General features: G+C 46.0%; 1 protein-coding gene across 3 annotated transcripts in view; it reads left to right on the top strand.

Annotated features, from left to right (window-relative positions):
* Window positions 1-19,559, top strand: part of VWA5B1 (von Willebrand factor A domain containing 5B1) — a 106,964-nt gene extending 87,405 nt beyond the window's left edge. For 2 of the 3 annotated variants that reach the window (XM_075277895.1, XM_075277894.1), the window contains exons 15-22: window positions 6,660-6,894; window positions 10,271-10,582; window positions 14,925-15,062; window positions 15,340-15,468; window positions 16,091-16,165; window positions 17,121-17,190; window positions 17,262-17,379; window positions 17,687-19,559. In XM_075277895.1, the coding sequence (XP_075133996.1) occupies window positions 6,660-6,894; window positions 10,271-10,582; window positions 14,925-15,062; window positions 15,340-15,468; window positions 16,091-16,165; window positions 17,121-17,190; window positions 17,262-17,379; window positions 17,687-18,412 (1,803 nt within the window). In that variant the 3' untranslated portion in view covers window positions 18,413-19,559. The remainder of the gene's footprint in view (window positions 1-6,659; window positions 6,895-10,270; window positions 10,583-14,924; window positions 15,063-15,339; window positions 15,469-16,090; window positions 16,166-17,120; window positions 17,191-17,261; window positions 17,380-17,686) is intronic. The other variant, XM_075277896.1, reaches the window with a different exon arrangement.
* Window positions 19,560-26,292: the final 6,733 nt, after the last annotated feature.

The raw sequence follows: 26,292 nt of genomic DNA, 5'->3' as shown, positions 1-26,292 counted from the left end.
GTGACCACCCAGCTACCTAAACTACACGACATTACTATTCTTACCCTATGACATCATCATCAAATCAAAGATCGACCCGCTCCCGAAGCCCTGTGACATCACTGCCCTTACTCTTTGACATCATCATCCATTCACAGATTGATTTTCTACATAGACCATGTGACCTCTCACCCTGTGACATCATCAGACTGACGTGCTGGTGTACGATGTTGCGACTGCACTGCAGCTTATTAAACTGGAATTACATTAACCCTTATTTCACCACCAACAGGGAGCTTATAATGTAATAAAGAGACAGCGCTTCATAGCCTTATAATCAATCTGGATCCTTCTATTAGGCCCCGATGCCCCTTCCTATGTATCATCACATTGTATATTACAGCAATATATCCCAGTAATATACCGTACGAAACGCCTCTTCACTTCTCGCCATCGCCTTGGATTGAAATTTGTGTTTCCTCCTAGGACAAAGAAACTGCGCTTATTATGTATTAGAAAAACACTTTAAATAAAATATATCTGGCCCTCTAAATAATTCAGATTTAATAACACGAGTTCCCCAACAAGGATCTAGCCCCGGACGCTGTGGCCTACGCTACATTTAACCCCTTCTCCATTGTCGCCAGTTACATTGTATCGTATCTAGAATAACCGATGGCGCTGAAAGGGTAAAGAAACAAATCTGCAAGAATCGGCGAGAGCCGGGCAGGAGGTGCAGAACACGGCACAATCCGCTTCATAAATCTCCACGCCCTGCCTTTTAATTTCGATCGCCTCCCCGGAGAGATCGGAAGCCATGGAGGCCAGTGGAAACGCCGTTACGTTAATTGGATGCCTCTCCGATTCTAAGCGTCTTGTCTCCAGACACCTCTTTTCTGTTGTCTTAGTATATTATGTTTCCTCGGAGTCCTAGAGAAACGGGGCCACTATATAAGGCATCTTCTCTCGAGTCGTCATGGAAACACGGCTCAGGTTAAAGAATTCCATGCATCTCATTTGCAATGCTCAGGCCCACCCGAGAGAGGAGCCCTGTGCCCAAATCACACCAAGGGCTCCAATCCCAGAACGACAATTGTAATGCTCCATATTGTCAATGTGTCAATGTCCGACTGTCTCCTCTATAGGAAGCAGTAAATAGTGGGGTGAAGAAAGCGCAACGTTCTACAACCTTCCCCTTAGTGGTCTGACATCTTAAAGGGATCCTATCATTCAATCACAATTTTTTCTCATTAACACGTCAGAATATCCTTAAGATAGGCTATTCTTCTCCTACCTTTTGTTGTCTTCTCTGGGTCACCGTTCGCCTGAAAATCCAGTTTTTGTCGGTATGTAAATAAGTTCTCTCGCAGCACTGGGGGCGGGCCCCAGCACTCAAACAGCACTGGGGGCGTCCCCAATGCTGCCAGAGAACTCTCCAGCACCGCCTCCCTCTTCTTCTGGAACTAGGTCTTCACCACGTCTTCTTCCGTTGGTGGCTTGTAGCTTCTAGGCCTCGGGCCTAGGGAAAGCCGACTGCGCATGCCCACGGCCACAAGAAAAATGGCCACCTACTCAGTATTGTAAGCGGCCATTATCTCGTGGCCGGCGGGCATGCGCAGTCGGCTTTCCCGAGGCCTAGAAGTTACAAGCCACCACCAGAAGAAGACGCAGTGAAGACCTTGTTCCAGAAGAAGATGGAGGCAGCGCTGGAGAGTTCTCTGGCAGCATTGGGGGACGCCCCCAGTGCTGTTTGAGCGCTGGGGCCCACCCCCAGTGCTGCGAGAGAACTCATTTACATACCGACAAAAACCGGATTTTCAAGCGAACGGCGGTGCGGAGAAGACAACAAAAGGTAGGAGAAGAATAGCCTTTCTTAAGGCTATTCTGACGTGTTAATAAGAAAAAATTGTGATTGAATGATAGGATCCCTTTAAACACAACAGTCATGCCTCTGAAGTATCTGTCTTCTTCACAAAGCTTGCACTCTTAGGCTGTATTCACACAGAGTAACGCCAGGCGTTTTTTGTGTGTTTTTTGCACATAGCGCCGCGTTTACGCCGCGTAGCGCCGCGTTAACGCCGCGTATACGCCGCGTTAACGCCGCGCTATTTAGCGGTGGCGTTGCCCGGCGTTAACGCGGTGTATACGCGGCGTTAACGCGGCGCTACGCGGCGTAAACGCGGCGCTATGTGCAAAAAACACACAAAAAACGCCTGGCGTTACTCTGTGTGAATACAGCCTTACACAGCATACAGGCTGCCACACATCAAAAGTATGTGCCCCCCACTAACAATCCAAGACCCCATTCACACGACCATAGCTTGTTGACTCCTATACAAGTCCATTAATTTTTGTAGCCCCCCAAAAAAAACATCCGTAAAGATCAGTGACCCTAGAAACGAACTGCAAATATGGAGCAGGTCCTCAGTCCGTTCACTTAGGTGTACGGGTCCGTGACAAATACACCAATTCCTGCTCCGTCCATTCTCTTCTTACAGACCCCTACACTGCATATGGGCTAAAGAAGATGTGTGGGGGGGATATTCTGGTAGGCTTCGTAGAAAGATGTAAGTATCAGGCATTTTTGGGGTGCCTTCCAGCTTGAAATACCATACATAGAGGTAAGAAGGCCACATAACAAAAATTTATAGGGGTTGGGGACAACACGGTGTCTCAGTGGTTAGCACTGGGTTCAAATCCCGCCAGGAACAACATCTGCAAGGAGTTTGTATGTTCTCCCTGTGTTTGCGTGGATTTCCTCCCATACTACAAAGACATACTGATAGGAAAAAAAATGTGCATTGTGATCCCTACATAGGGCTCACAATCTACATAAAAAAAAATTATAGGGCTCACTACCACCACAGAGCTTGGTGGTGTTTGCACCCTGTCTCCTTAAGCTGATACCTCACACCCCTTTTTCAGAATATTGTAACATCTGTGGATAGAGGATCCCTTTAAAGCATCATAATAAAGAATGCAACCCACCGCTCTCCAGGGGCTCAATACCAGCCATATAGAGTGCGTCTATGGCCTATAAGCCCTTGATATTAGGGAGATCATTTACATTAGATTGTGTCCTGATTCTTGATTGATGCTCCCCTGATGTTGGTTGAAATAGAGATTGGACATGTTGGATTTAGACATGCCCAATCCTTTTGTTTACAAGTGCATTCCTATGACATAGCTCCTGATGCCATTGTAGTTGAATATTGTATCCGGAGTGCACACAGCACCACCTGTAGCGGAATCCTCCCAAATATTGAAGAATCTCTTGTAATTAGTTGACAGCGTGAGTGCCAATTACTGCAGCGGGAAAGACGTTCTCCAGAGGAAACTCAGCATCGCCTGGCACAAAATACCCATATAATGATGGCGGCTCATGATTCTGGGTCATCAGCCAAGGACGTGGATGGAAATTCTGCGAAACAGGTGGAAAAGAGAGGAAAAAAAATACTAAACTTTAACACAGGCCAAGAGGTCTATAATAAGGGGAACGGAGTCAAACCATAGTAACGGTGCCAGCTCTCACAGGAGCCGTGAGGGTGCAGCCGAATCCTGTACAACTAAGTCTGCAACCTGTTGCTTTCCAATTGTTGCAAAGCTATAACATCCAGCCTGAGGCCGTCAGGGCCTACTGGGAATTGTAGTGTTGCATCAGCCGGGAAGCCATTGGATGTGGTCTGATGGGACTGACTTGGTTAGGTTTAATATACCAGACTATGTATAGGTTAAGAAAAAAGGTAAGTAGCAAAACTTGTTTGTAAATTTAGAGAAAAACTTATTATTGCATAAAGCACATTATGTTACTGACTAATATGCAAGTTCTGCCATTTCTGCAAATGTTTCTTTCAAATTTGATAAAAGCCCTGTGTACTAGTGGTTTTCATTGAAGAGACCCACCAAGTTACAGGCAATGCCACTTGGGAAAATATGCAAATGAATGCATACATAAATATATTATTTTAGTCACTTGCAGTACCACTTTTCACCACTGTAATTGATAAATACTCATAGGAATTAAAGCAACAGCGCCCCCACCCCACCCTAATCTGTTTTGTTCATTGCAAAAACTTTGCAAGTAAACATTCCTAAGAAACAGCAGACAACCTACAGATAAGGACAAGTATCCATTATACAGAGGTAGGGGTTAAACCCCCTTGGGGGGCATTTGTTTGTTTTATATGTAACTGTCGGACTGTGCAGCTTTCAATACTTCGTGTGCAACCTGTTACCATATTTTTGACTTCGGGTTTGTAGATGTTTCATTGTGACACAATTTCGGTGGATTTTATACAGTCTCGATCTGGTTAAACCTTAAGATCACGCGACTGCCTGGCACAATATAGAGAAATAATGACAAAAATCAGTGGGAGCAATGGATTTTTTAAAGGCCTTTTTTGAAAAAAAAAATCCCGATTGTTACCCTGGTCTCTTCATTATTTTTATAATTACTGGTGCGGGGTGTCTACACGTAACATCAAAACTTCCATAAATTGTAACCTAGTATCTACCACACCTGAAGAATTATCCTGATATATTACCAAATGCAAATGGAGAGCCACAAGTCAGGGAATGGAGGTAACCTAGAAGTTGTAACCAATTTTCCAAAATCTTTCCAGACCAGATGTTTCAGTCAATTCCCTAGATCAGCATCTCCCATGGTGACAAACTCTGGAAGCCAATTGGGGTCATCTTGGTTATTTACACCTTTATAATGTCCATACCTTAGACAACAGAAGCCACGTCTTGAGATTACCACCAATAGATCTAACTATGACCCTGTGAACAATTGTGACTTACCATTTAGTACTCTGAACCTTTACGTAAACACAAACCCAAATCTTGTTATGACCACCTCTAAACCAACCATGAACTCAGCATCCTCAAACCAGCAACCAACCCAGACCTTGTGTTGACCATCTCTAAACCAACTACCAGCACAGATCTTGTAATTTCCTTCTCTAAACCATCAACCCACCCAGACCTTGTGACCACCTCCAAACAACCACTAACCCAGATCTTGTCATGACCACCTTTAAACAACCACTAAACCTGGCCTTGTCCTGACGACTTCTACGCCAAGAACCAACCAAGAGCTTGTAATGGCCATCTTTAACCCAACCACCACCACAGACTTTGTACCGACCATCTCTAAACCAGAACTTTTAATAACTTTCTCAAAAAAAACAATAAATTCAGACATGGTAATGACATTCCTAAGTCAACCATCAACTTTAACTTTTTATGTGGTGATATCGAAACCAACCACTAACCCACACCTTGTACTGACCAACTCTAAACCAACCAACAAGCCACACCTTGTAATGGTTATTTCTGAACCAAACACCGACTTGGGCTCTCTAATGTCAACTCAGACCATTTAATGACCATTTCTAAATCAATCTACCTAGACCTTGTATTGACCATCTACATAGTCCAGTCACAGTAATGTGACCACCTATCAAAATCCAGAATCACCACCTTTGGCAGAGCGGACCGATGCGAGACGTGCAGGAAGAGAGCGGATGTTGTGATGATGGTCACTGGGATGTTGAGCTATGCCAACTCCAGTGCCGTGGCCAGCTGTGCTAGGTTACGCAGTTGAGCATCCATGGCACAAACAACCCGATCGAGGTGGTCCCACAGATTCTCGATTGGGTTCAAGTCCAGGGAATTTGCTGGCCAAGGGAGTACGGTAAACTCATCCTGGTGCTCCTCAAACCACGCACTTACACTGCGAGCTTTATGACACGTCACATTGTCCTGCTGGTAGATGCCATCATCCTGAGGAGGAATAATTCGCATGTAGGGGTGAACCTGGTCGGCAAGCATAGATGTATACGTGTGTTGGTCTATCATGCCTTCCACAATGATGAGTACACCCAGATGGCTGATGACACGTGTCTTCTGCGATTGGTTATTTAATGTTGACGTCAAATGAAGGTGGTGGTCACATTAATAGGACTGGACTGTGTATAAGTCAACAACCATTCAACGGTCATTTCCAAACCAACCTCTAACTCAGACTTTGTATTTACCTTTTCTAAACAAACCCCCGACCCAGCTCTTGTAATGACCAACTCTTAACCAACCAACATCCCAGACCTTATACTGACCATCCCTAGAGCGACCATTCTTCTCTCAACCAACCACCACCAGTGACTATCTCTAAGCCAACACATTATATTGTCTATCTTTAGACCAACAACCTAAAACTTCCAACGATCCTTCCTAACCCAAGGCCTCAATGTACAACCATGGCTGATCATCTTCACCAACTCCAACAACGGCTTGTCTGACATGGTGGTTACTAGAGATGGTCCTCTAACAAGTAAGTTATGTCATGTACTACATGTCTCTCAAGGAAGCCATGAAGACTCGCTGGCTTTCTTTATACCAAGTCTCGCTTTTTAATGACCCTTTCTAAGGGCATCATGGATGACAACACCACGGTCTTGTGGACTCTCTCAGATGCTCAATGATTAGGAATATATTCTTAGGTGTGGTAGATACTCGGTAGGTGATTTAGACATCCCTTGCCCCTTAAGGTTCACTGTAAGAGCAGGAACATTGTTCTGTTTGGAATGTGGTTATTACAGAAATTCACCAGTAATTATAAGATAGTAATACTCCGCCATCTTTTTTCTCCCCCATATCCATTTTCTGGATTTCATCAGTCATCTCTGTCCATCAGCCCATTTGTCAGCACCACAAAAATTAGGGGAGCTGGCGCCAGGCGGCCATCTCTTCTTCAGCAGAGCTGCCTTTCTTTCTGCCATGACTGGGACTCCCCACTGACACATGAGGGTCCACAAGCATCAAACACGGGAAGTCCTTCCACCCAACAGGAGACCTCTCTCTCTCTGAAATCTTCCACGGACAGTCAGCCTTTCAGCAGCCCGGGAGATCTGGGTGAGGCTATCCTAGACAGCCCATGTACAGTTGTGTGTGAGAGAGGGGGCACTGGTGTATGTGCAACCACAGATAAACAACATACAAATAAAGTCCATCTTCTTCTACTGTGTGTAGTGATCACGTGACCATGATGGTATAACCTGGGCACTTACATATGTTCTGCTGGTATAAGTTATACATCTTCATGCATACAGTCATATGGAACATGCTGATATAATCTGAGCAGCTACTGTATATATATATATATATATATATATATATATATATATATATATAGTGATATGTACCGTGCTGGTATAACCTGGGTATATACTGTATATAATTATATATGTACAGCTGGTATAACCTGGGTATATACTTTATATAATTATATATGTACAGCTGCTATAAGTTATACATCACCTGTATATAGCGATATGGACCATGCTGGTATAACCTGGGTATATACTGTATATAATTATATATGTACAGCCGGTATAACCCGGGTATATACTGTATATAATTATATATGTACAGCTGGTATAAGTTATACATCTTCTTGTATATAGTGATATGGACCATGCTGGTATAACCTGGGTATATAGTGTATATAATTATATATGTACAGCTGGTATGTTATACATCTTGTATATAGTGATATAGACCATGCTGGTATAACCTGGGTATATACTGTATATAATTATATATGTACAGATGGTATAACCTGGGTATCTCCTATATCCTATTAATATTATAAATGTGAAAGTTTGTGAGTTTGGATGTTTGTGGGTTTGTGTGTTCGGATGTTTGTTAGTCAATCACGCAAAACCCGCTCGACCGATTTGGCTGTAATTTTCCACAAACATAGTTAATACACCCCATTGTGCAATAGGCTACTTTTCGTCACAATAGCGCACATACGTTTTTCCAAGGACCCCCACAAACCCCAAACTCACACCACCATCTCTGCAATCTCACACACTTTGGACCATAGCAAGCCACAAAATTCATATTGCCCTCTACAGACTCGCCCCTAACCCCACACAATCACATATACATATACTTTACCACTTTGCCCCTCACCTTAACGATACTCCAGGGGGCTCTCTTTAACGCTCCGGAGCAGCCATGTTTGCCGACTCCCACCGCTATGACAATCCGCGACACTGCCCACCCATGTCAATACCCCTAGGTGGTCTAATAAATGCAAAAAAAAAAGTTTTAAAAAAGTAAAAAAAAAATATTAAAAACAAAAAAAAAGGATTAAAAATTCAAATCCCCCCCTTTCCCTAGAACACATATAAAAGTAGTTAAAAACTGTGAAACACATACATGTTAGGTATCCCCGCGTCCAAAATCGCCTGCTCTACAAAGCTATACAAATATTTTTCCTGTTCGGTAAACGCTGTAGCGGGAAAAATGGTCAAAAGTGCCAAATCGCCGTTTTTTCACTGTTTTGATTCTGATAAAAATTTGAATAAAAACTGATCAAAGCAATAACATTTCTCGAAAATGGTAGAACTACAAAGTACACCCGGTCCCGCAAAAAAAGACGCCCTATACATCCCCGTACATGCACGTATAAAAAAGTTACGGCTGTCGGAATATGGCGACTTTTCAAAAAAAAATTTTTTAACAGTTTTGGATTTGTTTTTAAGGGGTCAAAATGTAACTAAAACCATATAAATTTGGTATCCCCGGAATCGTAACGAAACACAGAATACAGGGGACATGTCATTTTGGTTGCACAGTGAACGCCGTAAAACCAAAGCCTGTAAGAAAGTTGCAGAAATGCATTTTTTCTTGAAATCCACCCCATTTTGAATTTTTTCCCTGCTTCCCAGTACATTATATAGAATAATTAATGGCGGCATCATGAAGAAAAATTTGTCCCGCAAAAATTAAGACCTCATATGGCTCTGGGAGCGGAGAAATAAAAAAGTTATGGGGTTTAGAAGGAGGGGAGTCAAAAACGAAAATCAAAAAATGCCATCGGCGGGAAAGGGTTAACTTCAAATACTTCTGTCCCAAAGTCACTATATAAAGTTTCTCACAACACCGTATATATAGCAGCTCAACTACAAATTACCTTCAAGACAAAAGTCTCACGTATTCTCTGAATTATAGAAAAAAACAAGATACAAAGTTACATTTCATATCCCATACCTTATACACAGTACGAAAACCTTACCCGCGCCTGTATATACCCACTGCTACAATCACCGCAGACGAAGTCGCGGGTACCAGCTAGTATAATTATATATGTACAGCTGGTATAAGTTATACATCTCCTTGTATATAGTGATATGGACCATGCTGGTATAACCTGGGTATATACTGTATATAATTATATATGTACAGCTGGTATAAGTTATACATCTCCTTGTATATAGTGATATGGACCATGCCGGTATAACCTGGGTATATACTGTATATAACTATATATGTACAGCTGGTATAAGTTATACATCTCCTGTATATAGTGATATGGACCATGCTGGTATAACCTGGGTATATACTGTATATAATATATATGTACAGCTGGTATAAGTTATACATCTCCTTGTATATAGTGATATGGACCATGCCGGTATAACCTGGGTATATACTGTATATAATATATATGTACAGCTGGTATAAGTTATACATCTCCTTGTATATAGTGATATGGACCATGCCGGTATAACCTGGGTATATACTGTATATAATTATATATGTACAGCCGGTATAACCTAGGTATCTCCTGTATATATTTATATATGTACAGCTGGTATAAGTTGTGTATCTTCTTATATACAGCGATATAAATCAAGCTTGTATAACCTGGACATTGCTGGGCTCATCATGGATCAGTTGGTAGATTCTCGTGTCTTTGCTGTGAATATTCTTCTGTATTTGCACATTTTCCGGTGAATAATGCAGGATGTGAATCAAAGCACACAGGAGATCCCTGCTGAGAGGCGGCCATTCATTATTTAATGCAGGATTGTATGAATGAGCCGAGCTCCTCGGGGGATTCATTCATAGAGTCTTTATGAAACAAGCAGCACACACTCTCCACCTGCAGCTGTAATAATAATACAGAATGTGATAATTATAATAATTCATCTATAATACACCAGGCTCAAACATAAATACTCGGGTTATTGCTTTACCTTCCATTGTCTTCTTCTCTGTATGTGTGGAAGGTGTCATAAAGATATCATGACTTGCTGGCACAGATCCATTGTGCTGTAGCCAGGTCACTCTATACTATGAGGCAGCGGACATGTTATACTTTCTTCTCATGGCCCTGTCCCCACCAAAAAAATCTCCCAAAGCATCAAGGATTGAGTATTATAAGATGTCGCTTGTAAAACGTCTCTCGTCATTGTCGTCTGTCCATTTCCCATAGATTGCCATCACCCATGTTTCACCTTCGAAACCGAGGCGGCTTCAGAGGAGTTCGCACCAGAACAGATCTCTGGGGTCAAGAGTCCGTCCTCCCACACGTCCACCATATGCAAGGCGGTGGTCAGGGGTCTGAAGGGCAACCATACAGTGCAGTGGGAAATCGCATTCGACATCCACAAGCTGTTAAGGGAGCGGGAGAGCAGAGATGACGACGAAAGCGACCTGTGGAATGAGACATTTCATCATCTGGCGGCCAAGTCCATCATACGGGACTTTGAGCAGCTGGCCGAGAGAGAAAGTGAGATCGAGCATGGTAATGAGAACTGATAGGAAACCACTGGACTAATACTTTACTACAGTGCAGGAACTGATTATTTTGCAGAAATTTCCAGTTGTGTCCAGAAAAGCCCAGTTCTCCAGTGAAAGCCTAGGGCTCTAGAGGTGGAACAGTGGTATCATTGAATGTCTTCTACACCAGAGGTAAAGAAGTGGTCTCAGGGAAAGCCCAGGGATTCAGAAGTGGAGCAGGGACTTCAGTATAAGCCAAGGCACAGGAGGTAGAGTAGAGGCATCTGTAAGGGTTTAGGGCACATGGGGTGTAGCAATGGCATCAGTGGGTCCAGAGATGGAGCAATGGTGTTAGTGAAAGCCCAGGGCTTCAGAGGTAGAGCAAGGACTTCAGTATAAGGTAAGGCACAGGAACTAGAATGGTAGCATCTGTAAGGGCTTAGGGCACCTGGGGTGTAGCAGTGGCATCAGTGGGTCCAGTGTTGTGGCAGTGGTGTCAGAGAAAGCCTTAAGCTGCAGAGGTATCATAGTGATGTCAGTAAAAGCTAGGAGCACCAAAGGTGGAGTAGTGGTCATGGAAACCTGGGGACCAGAGGTGGAGCAATGGTGTCAATGAAAGGCTGGAGCACCAGAGGTGGGAGAGTGGTGTCAGTGAAAGCCTAGGGCTTCAGAAGTGGAGCAGTGGTTTCAGTGAGGGCCCTGCTCTCCAGATATAGAACAGTGGTGTCATTGAGGGCCCTGGTCCCCAGATATGTAGCAATGGTGTCAATGAGGACCCTGGTTTTCAGATATAGAGCAGTGGTGTCAGTGAGGGCCCTGGTCCCCAGATATGGAGCTGTAGTATCAGTGAGGGCCCTGGTCTCCAGATAAAGAGCTGTAGTGTCAGTGAGGGCCCTGGTCCCCAGATATACACTCACCGGCCACTTTATTAGGTACACCTGTCCAACTGCTCGTTAACACTTAATTTCTAATCAGCCAATCACATGGCGGCAACTCAGTGCATTTAGGCATGTAGACATGGTCAAGACAATCTCCTGCAGTTCAAACCGAGCATCAGTATGGGGAAGAAAGGTGATTTGAGTGCCTTTGAACGTGGTATGGTTGTTGGTGCCAGAAGGGCTGGTCTGAGTATTTCAGAAACTGCTGATCTACTGGGATTTTCACGCACAACCATCTCTAGGGTTTACAGAGAATGGTCCGAAAAAGAAAAAACATCCAGTGAGCGGCAGTTCTGTGGGCGGAAATGCGTTGTTGATGCCAGAGGTCAGAGGAGAATGGCCAGACTGGTTCGAGCTGATAGAAAGGCAACAGTGACTCAAATAGCCACCCGTTACAACCAAGGTAGCCAGAAGAGCATCTCTGAACGCCGCACAGTACGTCGAACTTTGAGGCTACAGATGGGCTACAGCAGCAGAAGACCACACCGGCTGCCACTCCTTTCAGCTAAGAACAGGAAACTGAGGCTACAATTTGCACAAGCTCATCGAAATTGGACAATTGAAGATTGGAAAAACGTTGCCTGGTCTGATGAGTCTCGATTTCTGCTGCGACATTCGGATGGTAGGGTCAGAATTTGGCGTCAACAACATGAAAGCATGGATCCATCCTGCCTTGTATCAACGGTTCAGGCTGGTGGTGGTGGTGTCATGGTGTGGGGAATATTTTCTTGGCACTCTTTGGGCCCCTTGGTACCAATTGAGCATCGTTGCAACGCCAAAGCCTACCTGAGTATTGTTGCTGACCATGTCCATCCCTTTATGACCACAATGTACCCAACATCTGATGGCTACTTTCAGCAGGATAATGCAATGCCATGTCATAAAGCTGGAATCATCTCAGACTGGTTTCTTGAACATGACAATGAGTTCACTGTACTCCAATGGCCTCCACAGTCACCAGATCTCAATCCTAAAGAGCATCTTTGGGATGTGCTGGAACGGGAGATTCGCATCATGGATGTGCAGCCGACAAATCTGCGGCAACTGTGTGATGCCATCATGTCAATAGGGACCAAAATCTCTGAGGAATGCTTCCAGCACCTTGTTGAATCTATGCCACGAAGAATTGAGGCAGTTCTGAAGGCAAAAGGGGGTCCAACCCGTTACTAGCATGGTGTACCTAATAAAGTGGCCGGTGAGTGTAGAGCAGTGGTGTCAGTGAGGACCCTGGTTTTCACATATAGAGAAGTGGTGTCAGTGAGGGCCCTGGTCCCCAGATATGTATCAATGGTGTCAATGAGGGCCCTGGTTTCCAGATATGGAGCTGTGGTGTCAGTGAGGGCCTTGCTCTCCAGATATAGAGCAGTGGTGTCATTGAGGGCCCTGGACCCCAGATATAGAGTTGTAGTATCAGTGAGGGCCCTGGTCTCCAGATATGGAGCTGTAGTATCAGTGAGGACCCTGGTCTCCAGATATAGAGCTGTAGTATTAGTGAGGGCACTGGTCTCCAGATATAGAGCTGTAGTATCAGTGAGGGCCCTGGTCTCCAGATATAGAGCAGTGGTGTCAGTGAGGGCCCTGGTCTCCAGATATGGAGCTGTAGTATTGGTGAGGGCCCTGGTCTCCAGATATAGAGCTGTAGTGTCAGTGAGGGCCCTGGTCTCCAGATATAGAGCTGTAGTATCAGTGAGGGCCCTGGTCTCCAGATATAGAGCTGTAGTATCAGTGAGGGCCCTGGTCTCCAGATATAGAGCTGTAGTGCCAGTGGGGGCCCTGGTCTCCAGATATAGAACTGTAGTGTCAGTGAGGGCCCTGGTCCCCAGATATGGAGCTGTAGTGTCAGTGAGGGCCCTGGTCTCCAGATATAGAGCTGTAGTGTCAGTGAGGGCTCTGGTCTCCAGATATAGAGCTGTAGTATCAGTGAGGGCCCTGGTCTCTAGATATAGAGCTGTAGTATCAGTGAGGGCCCTGGTCTCTAGATATAGAGCTGTAGTATCAGTGAGGGGCCTGGTCTCCAGATATAGAGCAGTGGTGTCAGTGAGGGCCCTGGTCTCCAGATATAGAGCAGTGGTGTCAGTGAGGGCCCTGGTCTCCAGATATAGAGCAGTGGTGTCAGTGAGGGCTCTGGTCCCCAGATATAGAGCAGAGGTGCCTATGAAATCCTTCAGCACTAGAGCTTTAGTGTTGGTGTCAATGAAAACCAGGACAGCTGTCTCACCTGTCTCCAATACTCCTGATAGTAACCGTGCCTGGACACGTAGCTCCCTGCGTCCTCCGCCTGTGTGCAGGCCTTTAATATTTTATTCAGCCTCAGTTATGTTGGTCTCAGGTAACAGCTGCTGAGTGACAGTCACTTATGGCCACAGTGACAGTGCTCATAGGGGTTATCACTCAGCTTTCTACACACCCCAAATGTCAGAGAAATTTCTTCTAGGTTAGATTTACATCCTCCAGTCCTTCTTTACTCTATAGGCCTCTCTTTGTGTCAGTGATTACAGAAGTTACAGTATTATATTCATGAACTCAGGGGCCCAGGAGGAATAGAAACCCGTCTTTATACTGAACAGACACCTTGTTATGTCTTACGGCCTTAAGCTCCACCAGCAATGCACAGCCTGTACCCGGTCAAGGCGCCTTTTATATAGAAACATCTAGAACTTCTTGATTTCTATCTATTGCTCTAGAGATAAGTATGAGATATAGAAATATTCCATAATATACTGTACTGTATGTGTATCCAGGAGCTGACAGGTTCAGCACCATGGACAGTGCTCAGGACAGTCAGCATCCATCAGCTGTGCAGTCTGTTGTTCCTTGTTATTAGCCACTACGACGCCTTGTTTTTATAGGGTCATTGTGGTTGTCATTATGGGGTCACTCTGCCTGTTAGTATGGGGTGGTTGTTGTTATTGGGGTGTAGTCAGGTGCAGAACCTGATATCATAAAATTCAGTTTCTTAAGATCCTCAGTCTCTGGTTGTGCTCTAGGAAGGAGCGGGGCGATCCATCAGCTTCTCTCCTCAGCTCACCTGAGGCCTGCTTATTCATATGACCTTTCCTATCTTCATATTCCGATTTCTTGACATTAAATATTCATATACACTGTAATAACAGACAGCGTCTGACAGGGGGCGAGGGAGGGGGTAATGGGAACGCCTCTGTCTGGTGCAAGGACGGGAGGAGAAGGGGATACAGTTATATCTGCTAATTCTCTTATCTGTTTCTAGGAAAGATGAGTGACCTTCAGCCCTTAGTGACAATTCTAACTAAGTCATCACATATCACTTGATGTTCAGGCATATTGGAAAGCTGAGTGATCCCAGTGGTGGTCATAGGGGTTCATTATGTGACCAGGTAGCAGTCGACACCGTGGCAGCAGGCGCTATATCTGCGGGTCTCCGTCACTGATTTCCTTGCGCTTTCCGTATAGGTGTAGGACGCAGGTTCCAGCTGAACGCCATCCACGCCAGCAAGGCCTGTAACGTTATCAGCAAGTACACGGCCTTCGTTCCCGTAGACCTCAGCAGTAACTCGTACCTGCCCAGTGTGGTGGAATACGCCAACACAGGTAACCATAACCCAACGCTCTGCACCTGCTTCGCCTCATGCTTCCACCCTATTCGCTCCTCCAGGTTTTCTTTGTCCTTCTTGTTGTTTTTGGCTTTATCTGTTTATTTAGCTTCCCATTTGTGTCCCAGATCCCGTCCTCCTGCGTCTCCCGCCACCCGTCCTTCCGTCGTGTTAACTGTGAGTCTCTCGTCTGGCCCTCTCTCTCTCCCTTTCTCTCTGTCTGTGTCCGGAGGCCTCTCGCACTGACTGAGGAGGATGCCCTCATTCCCTGCTAGGTGCTGCTCTCAAACAGGGCTCTCAGCGCAGCTTAAGCTCCGGAAGTCGCCGCCTGCGAGGATTCTCCATCGGACTGGGCCGATCACAATCCACATGTGTGTCCGACTCATCAGATGATCGGTTTTACAGTAAGAAGTTATATGTCTTAAAGGGCATGTCCATACAGATCTGTAAATTTCCCAATGTCTTCAGTGTTATGTCCTATCACTTCTTCTGGTGTCATTTTATGGTACTGGCCCAGAAAAGCTGTAAAATTTAGCTGTTATTTTTGTTCCCAGCATTCCCTGCTTTAGATTTAGGCCTCAAAGATTAGGTGTGGGAGGAGACTTTGGCTCCACCTTCTGTGATTAACCCAAAGTCACATGATACATAGAGGTGTGGCTTTCCTTGGTATTATTACCCTCAATGATTTGTGATCACCAGCAGCCACCACTAGGGGGATCTCAAAGCATACAACTGCATAAGTCTAAATCAGTTCCCCCTAGTGGCAGCTTCAGTTACCCATTAGGACAGTGTCAAACAGACAGGAGACGCAAGTTGGTGGTGAGTACCTACCACTAGGGGTCTCATAGCTGTCAGATGATAGCAAGGGTTTATACCACATATGCTGCCCAAATGTGCCAAGATCTGAGAAGATCAATGTGAGTTATAACAAGACATATCTTAAGACTGGAAATGGACTGAGGGGAGGGGCAGATGACAAAGAGGGGTATATCTGGGAGGTAATGCCGTCATTCTCCTTCTTCACAGACATTGATGAGAGCGCCATATCGCCCTGCACGACCCCAGTGTCCTCCGGATGGGAGCGCTGCAGCTTTCCACAAGGTGAGGACTGCGATGACTACAGACTGACTCCATCAAGTCAATGAAGGTCATGGTGTCAGTAAAAATCTTCCCCTTGTTAAAGTTTCAGTCTACACTAGAGATGGGCGAACCTCGTGAGATTCGTTTCATAAATATTCACCAGCTTTGCCTACCCGTTTTATTTCGGACCCGACAAGTTGGGTCCAAACCGGGAGTGCTGTTATTATACCTCTCTGCATGGCATTAGCCCATGTGACTGCTGAGGCCCAATGACAGGCCTCATTTGTCTCCCATATCCGTAATGTCACCTAGGAGGAGGAAGATGGAAGACGCCTGCAAAGGAACAATGGACACAGAGAATTCAGGAGATGCAATGGAAGGTGAGTATACGTGATTAGAGATGAGCGAACACTGTTCGGATCAGCCGTTCCGAACAGCACGCTTCCATAGAAATGAATGGAAGCACCTGGCATGGCGTCCGGCCGCCGGCAAAGTGTACGTGCCAGGTGCTTCCATTCATTTCTATGGGAGCGTGCTGTTCGGAACGCCTGATCCGAACAGTGTTCGCTCATCTCTATACGTGATTATTTACCCCTTCTCTGGGGTCTGAGACGTATAAGGGTGCTTGCAGAAAAAGGAACATACTGAAGTCAATGGGAACTTTTTTTCAGTGCTGAATCTGACGCGGATTCCACACCAAATTCAGCGCCATTTTCCTCCTCTGAATGCACTCTAATAATGATTTGTGGCTGGAAAAAAAACAAAAATCTTGGTCAAACCTGTTGGAAAATTCTAACTAAACGTGGCTTGTTATGATTCGGTTTGCTCATCCCTAGTTTTCACTCTAGTCCTTGAATCCTAACCATGTATCAGGAGGCTCAGGATGAGTATCATTCAGTCTATGCCAGTGATGATGGTAAGTTGGGTCTACACTTGCCTTTCATTTCACTGTGCCCGTATTCCTTGTGTCTTTCAGCCGCCCCACGCAGCCCGTCTGTTTCTTCTTCCCATTCTCAGAGGTCAATAGAAAGTCTCTTTGCCGCCAGGTAACTGGAGCTCACAGATGCTGATATTTACTTAGCTCCTGCAGGAATCCTTATTTGTCTTCTTGTTGTAGGCTGAGCCTCAATAAGACGCGGCTTCTGACTCGAGCTGCCAAAGGATTTATGATTAAATCTCCTGGAAAAGGCAGCGAGGAAAGCGAGAGCGAGAAGAACATTGACTACCTGCCTCTGGTGAGTACCCGATCCTCGTGTCCACTGCCCAGCCTCACTGCAGATTTAAAGGGGTGCTTAAATGAAAATAGTTTAAAGTGCACCTTCAATCCCTCTAACTCTTCCTAGTGCACTACTAAAGTTAGAGTGGTCTTCTCCATTACTCCCTCATAGACCAAAAGAGAGAAACTGCAGCTGCAGCTCCCTCCTCCTAATCTGAGTGTGTAAATATTTCCCTGGAGGCTGCAGTTCCCTTTAAAATATCCTAAAATCTCACCTTCTATACTGAACACCTGTGTGATGCCTCACGTTGCTGTCCCCTTCATAGGTCACACTGCAGTTGGCTTGTGGAGCTTTCCTTATGAACCAGGCCTTTGCAGATGCGGCCAACATCCCGATGGACAAACTCAAGTGGACATCTCCATTCACAAGTCACCGTTCTGCTTTAAGCCCCATGTCTCACAGCTCTTCTCCTTCACGTAAGGACCCTGCACTTTCTTCAGCGGGCACTGGACAACTACTCGTACCAGATGATGACCATCACACTACGTTGAATGGGTTTGGTGAAGATGTCAGCCAGCAGCCCCGAACACGCCACCTCTCCAGCAGCGCCTTGGACAGTCCTTCACGATCCACAAAGTCAGAGAATGAACTAACTCTCCCCGTCCTTCCCATACGACGCTTTTCATCTCCTGATAGCGTTCAAGACTCTGCCTCCATTCACACAGACAGTGGTTTGGGGTCAGAGTCAGATGGCACCGAGGTCCAGTCTTGGATGGAGAGCATTGAAGAGCAACGCAGGTCACATCCAGAAAGCATGATATGGGCCACTGCCGTTGCCTTGGCTTGGCTTGAGAACAACTCTGCTGCTTATTTCATTGAGTGGGAGTTACTGGCGGCCAAGGCTGACCGGTGGTTGTGTAAGCAAAAGATCCCAGAGGGACGCACTCTGGCCACGGTCAAGTCCGCCGCTCAGCAACTCTTCGTGTTACTTCGGCATTGGGATGAAAACTTGCAGTTCAACGTCTTGTGTTACAACCCAAACAGTGTGTAGTGGTCAGGAGGATAGGGGAAGTATCCTCATCCTAGTGTCTGTGTGTTGTGGTATGGCTGTGTTGTGAAGAGTTCAGTGCTACTTATAGGGTGGATATGAGGCGAGGTCTCTGCAGGCGGCACCAAATGCATTAGTGAAGACCAAGATGACCTCCTGTGAGTGCAGAGCTTCAAACCATCGTAGGCAGTAAAGCAACTTCCTCACAAAGAATGAGCAAAGGCCTGCCAATGGGGAACCATCCATGAAGGTCACCAACATCTACCAGGAGCCAAGGTCCATTTTTGTCCAGTGGTGGGTATGCAGGGCACTGGTTACTCTCGAAACTGATACCTTTCGTCTGTGTACTTTTACGTGTGGTCTGCTACAATGCTACCCTTGCATGGTCCTTTGTCCCTTTGTGCTCATGGTGGTCTGTCCCACCAATCCTGGTGACATACCCAATCATCCCGGCTATATGGGGGTCTTCCAGCTTTGTAGGTGTGTATGGCATAGTATGAACTCCGGTGTATATGGAGGTCCGTCCAATTCATGTGTGGAGAGGGCACGTGATACCCAGTCACGCCCGCATCTGTCTTCTCTGTGAGAATGCTTTAAATCTAAACAGCCAAGTGATATTCTAGTTACTGTGGTGTCCTTATTGGGGAGGGGGATATAACTTGCAGGAATGTGGGATCAGCTCTATGCATGGGGTCCTGGGGTCTTCTTGTGTTTGAGGTTGATTAACTCGATTGAATATTTTTTTCCGTTGTCTGTGCGTTTCGGGTGATGGTTTTTCGAGGGGTGTTTTTTTGTGAGTTGGGGAGGGGGGGATGATTTCAATGTTGGGCCTTGCCCGCTTCTATAAGCTGCACATCAGATCTACCTTCTCTTTTTGCGCTTTAGTACGTCCCGATCTGTGCACTCATCCCAACGCGTTCCACGACTTCTTCCTTTCTCACTATGGCGAAGGATTATACACAGTCTTCCTGTATCACATGCCAACTACACAAAGTAACATTTCTGCAAATCTGTTTTCCAAAAAGATTCTCATATCTTCACATACCAGTGTACGTATATCCACGCCAGAGTTTGGGGAATCATCCAGGTCAGAGACGATCAGTTAGCGCCACCCCTGACCCAGAAGGAGGACACTTCCCGTTTATGAGGAGTCCAGTCTGTACTTGGACTCCGGCAGGGCTCGGAGTACTGACAAATATTTCCCAAGATGGTCGTAGCCCCCTTAATGATAAGATAGATCAAAGGGGACGATGTTACCTCTGTTTCAGTGTTATTAGGGGATCTGAGATTGGGGCGAGGGGTTGCCTTTTTGGGATGAGTTTTGCTAGTTTATATTTCTCTACATGCTGCTGTTTTTTCCAGGTCTCTTATCCAAGATCCAACCACCAATACCAAGGCTCTTTACAGTCCCACCACTGTTTTACCAGGGATAGACCAGTCATATATCTGGCCTCCCGTAAGTTGGATTGAGAGTTAAAGGTGATCCCGACTAAAGCTGTTAGCCGTACAGTCCCTACTCCAGATTGAGCCCTTTCAATGGCTGAGCTCGGGACCAGAGGGCTCTACAATGGATTTTGGTGATCACCGAGCTCTGTAAATTTCCACTGGTTTGTAAGATGGCAGTTCACCACAAGATAGGTGCTATATGTCTTCTTTGCTATGGGTCCCACCAATCCCAAGGACCCCCATTTGAATGGAGCTATGGTTTTGCAGGTACACTGTCACGCCATCCAGTCTATTGGACTGACAAACATAGCCAAGTACATGGTGCGGCAAGGAACATACATAACCATCGCTTTCATCAAATGTGGGGTACAGGACCACCATTCATCAGTGAGACCAGGGATATAGCTCCAGGGGGTGCAGAGGTGGTGTTCACTACGAGGCCCTGGATCCTGAGGGGGTCCACAAGCCTCACTACAACAAAATAAGACCCCACACATGGTAAATGGAGCCCCCATTACAGATTTTGGATTGGGGCCCAGCAACTCCAAATTACCCCTCTGAGTGGGTCCCCCACTAATCAGACTATTGTGTTATGGTGGGATAACCCCTTTAAGCTTTATAGAAAATCCCTTTAAATACATTACTTCTGAATGTGTATCCGATGCTCAGATCAGATGCTATATCATGGGTGTATAGTAAGGTGTATCCTCTGTATGTGCTGTTGACTGATCCCGTCATGTACATCAATGATGTGTACCAGGACTTTGTGTACGTTGATACATCTCTTGCTGCGCTGCCGTCCGGCTGCACCCTCGTGCCTTCTGTTCATTCAGCTTGGTTCTTACTTTGGCTGTTAGAGGATTTGGCATCAGGTATTATTATATTTTTTGTCTGCATCAAAAGAGATTATTGATCTTGTATCATGAGATTTGTGTTCAGTAAAGTGATATTTTGTGAACAACCCATGTGTGACGCGTTATTTCATATCGTAAAACCGCAGCGCGTTCACGGATACAGAGTAAGATCGGCTACTTAGATAGACAGACAGTCTGCTCAAGAATTCAGGCCTAGCAGTTCTGAAATTAATTTCTCCAAGTCCGTCGGATCATCTCAAATATTACCTGTCGAAAAGAGTTTGGCATTTGGAGACCATCTATAGTCATGAGAAAAACAAAGTGCACCCTCTATGATGGGTTTAGGTTTCAGGATGGCAGAAAGAAGATCTTAGAGCAGGAATTAAGAGGTAGCACCAAAATACTGATAATCTAATGCCCTAGATTAATTGTTCATCAGCAAGTGAGACCTACTGTATAAAAGCTGAAGTTTTGGTAGTTTGCTGGTCTAGAGCATTCAGGTATATGGTGATACAATGCCAAAGAGGAAAGATATCAGCAATGATCTTAGAGAAGAAATTGTTACTGGCCACCAATCTGGAAAGGATTATAAGGCCAAGCAATCTGAAGTCTATCATTCTAAGTGGAAAACATTCAGCTGACAGTCTTCTCAGGAGTGGACGTTCCAGCAAATTTACTCCAAGGTCAGACCACGCACTGCTCAGAGAAACTGTAAAAAATGGAAGGGTTTCCAGGACAAAGTCTCTTTGAACATGGCAGCATGACTTAGGTTTGCAAAGTTACATCTGAACTACAAGACCTCTGTAACAATGTACTTTGGAATGAAGAGAGCACAGTGGGGAGCGGCGATGATTTCGGCTTCTTTTGCAGCCACAGGAATGGGACACTTTGCAGTCATTAAGTCGAGCATGAACTTCTCTGTATACAAAAGTATTCTAGGGACAAATGTAAGGCCATCTATCCAACAAGCAAAGCTTGACCGAAACTGCAAACCAACAAATCTGGAACATAATGACTAAAAAAAACAATCACAGCGCAGCTTTCATTTTGTATTCTGCTCCTGAAAACATGAAAGCTGTGCTGTGATTGGTTGCTATGTGCTGTGATTGGTTACAATGGGCAACCACAACAGTTTTGCTTTTAGACCATTTACTCCTCTTGTCACATCAGTGTTACGTCAGACTATGCGTCAACCGCCAACTTTAACGTGTTAATATTGTTCGGTCTATTCAGGAGTTGGCGATACGATCGTCTCCATTTAGCGTCTGCTTTATAATGTCTCAATAACGTCCCGCGGTCACCTCTTCTCTCATCTCTGCTGGATTCTCAAAATTCGCGGATTCTACAGATCTCAGTATCTGCTGATCAAGGCGTCAGCCACTGTGTGGCGACTATTTTTAATCTCTCGCTCTTTTTCCGAAGGCGCCGGCCTGAGTCATCCCTTCTGTTGTGTTTTCTCCGCCGTCGTACTGTACTATTGTCATAAACACACAAGATGGTGCAGATCAGCTGCTCTAATGGAATCACTCAGGTACCAGACATGAGGCAGACCCCAGCGTCTCCCTGCACTGCCGCCGGAGCTGTCAATCACCCAACACGCGAGGGGGCGTCGTGGTACAAAATGTTCTTCTCAGTTTTATTTAGTAACCGAGAAAAAAGTTGCAAATCACAAAATTATCCGGATACTGTAAAGAAATCATGGACTCATGTTTACTCCGTATACACCCAAGAGCCCATCAGGGGAAGGAAGAAGTAAGCGCGGGTACCGAAAATGTAGAAACACAAAGCTACACCCCATCAAGGCTAAAGGACGGTGTCATGTGACCTGTTCTTGGATGCGAATCTGCAGCAGGTGGTCACACGTGGCCTCTGATTTCTGACATGGGTTTCGCCACTGGAAACTCAGCTGCGTGAACATACTTCTAAGAGACCTCAGAGCGTAACGTTATCAGATCCCAAACTAGTGCCCTAAATGATCAGACCTCAGTTATCAGACACCATACCTCTAAATCAGGGATAAGGAACCTTCGGCTCTCCAGCTGCTATGAAACTACAACTCCCATCATGCTCCATTCACTTCCATGGGAGTTCCAAGAACAGCAGAACAAGTATGCATGCTGGGAGTTGTAGTTTTGCAACAGCTGGAGAGCTGAGGTTCCCTACCCCTGCTCTAAATCATCAAACTTCAGACCCCTGAACCCTAAATGATCAAATCCCCAACTAGGACCCTAAATTATGAGACTCCAGGCTGGACCCCTGAACTATCAGACTTCATACAAAACCACCCAAAGTTAGGGTCCACGTACATGCCCGTGCGCTACCTGAGCTTTTCCCAGATAAAATGCTGACCAATTCATTTCCACACAACTGTGATTTCCACAGATCCAGGTGGAGCCGACAGTCCGTGCCCGAAAACTCAGAATAGGTCCTTTTCCTGTCCGCCTGTGCTAGTTGGCCCCAATGAATGGGGCTGGAGAAACATGGCCAGTGCACGGGCGGCACACGGATGTCAATCACGGCTGGTGACTCACACGCGGTTGTGTCCATGAGTTCTTATCAGATCTCAAATGAGACTGCTGACCAGGCCCTTGAATTATCAGACACCTGACCAAACACATAGTTGTAACCCCTTGTTCACATCTGCGTTTGGTAATCCTTCAGGGGAGTCCGCATGGGGTGAAAGTACACGCACCCCATAGACTATAATGGGGTCCATGTGCTTGCCGCGACATCTCCGCACGAGTCAGGCAGAGAGGAAAGCAGATTGTGAAGTACTTTCCTGTCCACATGTTCGCTGAAGAGATCTGGCGGCAAGCACATGGACCCCATTATAGTTTATGGGGATCCGTGTGCTTTCACTGCACACCGCTTGCAAATGCGTTCGGTAGTCCGTTCAGTGGGTTCCCCATGTGGACTCCCCTGAACGGATTACCAAACGCAGATGTGAATGAGAGGTAAGACCCCAGACCAGACCTAAATTATCAGACTCCAAAGTGAAATCACTAATTTATAGACCCTGGATCCCTAAAATATCAGACCCCTGATCAAATCCAAAATGATCAAACCCTTAATTGTAATACCCCAGATCAAACCCCTAGATTCTCAGACTCCAGACAAAATCCCTAATTCAATCCATAATTTACCAGACCCCTGACCAGGACCCTAAATGAGCAAACCCCTGAATTATAAGACCCCCAAATCAGACCCCTGAATTATCAAACGAATACCTAATTTATCAGACTCCGGAGAAAATCCCAACTTCATCAGACCCCCATTATAAGTCTTTTGACCAGAACCCTGGCTTATCAGGGGTCCGATCCCTAAATTACCAGACCCCTAAGTGTAAGATCAAAAATAGACAAAAAAGAAAGCTAGAAGACAGGTCATAACCCAATTGGGTAAAATTCCTAATATTAAAAGTGCAATGTTAGACTAGACTACACAGTAAGTAAGCAGCCATTTTCTTGTGGCCTGTGGGTATGGGCAGATGGCTCTGCCCGAGGCCTGCGCCGGAAGAATACACAGAAAGAGGACGTTCCTGACGAAGATGGAGGCGGCGCTGGAGAGTTGTCTGGCAGCATTGGGGACGCCCCCAGTGCTGTTTGAGCGCTGGGGCCCGCCCCCAGTGCTGCGAGAGAACTCATTTGCATACTGGCGAAAATCGGTATTTATACGGAACGGCGGAGCGGAGAGGACATCTAAAGGTAGGAGACGAATAGCCTTTCTTAAGGCTATTCCAACGTGTTAGGGACAAAAAAATTCATTCTCAATGATAGGATCCCTTTAAGACAGTTCCGATACAGTCCACCATCCTTGGCAACGAATGAGTTAAACATCTTTGAAACGAAAACATCGGAGGATAAGCGGCGGTCTGCAGCAGTGAAAGCCCCGGGCGGTGCCAGGTCCAGACAGGGTTAAGTGCACGGGCAGAGGATGAAGCCAGATTTACTGCTCGGCCTGATGATGCCGGGGCGTCCTTGAGAGTCACTCAGGGGCCGGGGGGTGCACAGGTATAGCCAGCGCCGGATTACATCCACCACATCAGTTTGATAATCCCGGCAGGTTTCCATAGTAACAAGTAGATCGGTGCCAGCTGCCTGCTGAATACCTGAGCCGAGATCATGGTGGATACGAGAGGGAACAGGAACCAGTACAACAGCTCAAAGCCGCCATTATCAGGCTACCACGACTTGTACGTATAGACATTTTCTGGTCTAATGCAAATGAATCTAGTAAATCCCATCCACACATTGCGGAAAAATACATGCTGCGATTTCCAATACCTTTGCAGTTTTGTAAAACGCATACCTCCCAACCGTCACGGGTTCTACGGGACATTCCCAGATTCGGGGCAGTCCCGGTCGGCGAGAAGTATGTCCTGGTTTCAACTCATCCGTGGCCGGAAGACAGGCGAGTGAAGCAGGAGATGTCACAGCTCAGCTCCTGCTTCACCGCTGTGCTCCGGCTCCCGGAGATATTGTCGCAATGTGATGACATCACTCACATCACGCCTACTACACCATGAGTGAGACTGCAGGGAGAGCTGCAGTGTTTTTATGCTAAACCTTGTGGGCAAATTGAGGGGGAACATAATGAAGGGGGCCCAGGAAACTAGGAGCAGATGAAGGGGGGGACAACATGAAACTAGGAGCCGAGATGGAGGGGGGGGGTAAATGAAAATGGAGGCAGAGATGGGGAAGGGGACTTGAAACTGGGAGCAGATGGAGGGGACATGAAACTGGGGGCAGAGATGGAGGGGAACATGAAACTAGGGGCAGAGATGGAGGGGAACATGAAACTAGGGGCAGAGATGGAGGGGAACATGAAACTAGGGGCAGAGATGGGGGACATGAAAATGGGGCAGTTGGAGGGGGGACAAGAAACTGGGGGAGAGATGGAGGGGGATGTAAAATTGGGGGGCAGATGGAGGGGGACATGAAACTTGGGGCAGATGAAAAGGAGACATGAAACTGGGGGGCAGATGGAGGGGACATGAAACTGGGGGCAGATGAAAAGGAGACATGAAACTGGGGGCAGATGAAGGGGAGACATGAAACTGGGGAAGAGATGAAGTGGGGAGATAAAACTGATGGTAGATGAAGGGGGCACTTAAACTGGGGGGGATATTAAGTGAGACATTAAACTGGGGAAAACTGGAGGGAACATTAAACCGTAGGGGTAGCTGTGGGGGACCTGTCTGACTCTAGTTGCCCCCAGTTTAATGTCACTGTCCAGCTACCCCTACGTTTAATGTCCCCTTCCAGCTTCCCCAGTTTAATGTCCCCCTCTAGTTGCCCCTAGTTTAATGTCCCACTCAAGCTGCCATTAATTTATTGTTCCCCTCCAACTACCCCCCCCCCCCCACACACACTATTTAATGGCCCCCTCCAGCTGCCCCAGTTTCATCCATTTGAAACTGGGGCACCAGGAAAGGGACTTAATACTGTGGGGCAGTTAGAAGGGAACATTATAATGTGGGGACATATAATGTATACGTGACTGTAGGAGGATTATACTGTGTGGGTGTTACGGTCTGGGGATCTCTGACCATGGACTGGCCCCTGACTGATGACTTCTCAGTCA

The sequence above is a fragment of the Leptodactylus fuscus genome, chromosome 6 (assembly GCF_031893055.1).
Source record: "Leptodactylus fuscus isolate aLepFus1 chromosome 6, aLepFus1.hap2, whole genome shotgun sequence".
Taxonomy (NCBI): Eukaryota; Metazoa; Chordata; class Amphibia; order Anura; family Leptodactylidae; genus Leptodactylus; species Leptodactylus fuscus.
The sequence above is the reverse complement of the archived record's forward strand: the minus strand, read 5'-3'. Positions and strand labels throughout refer to the sequence as shown.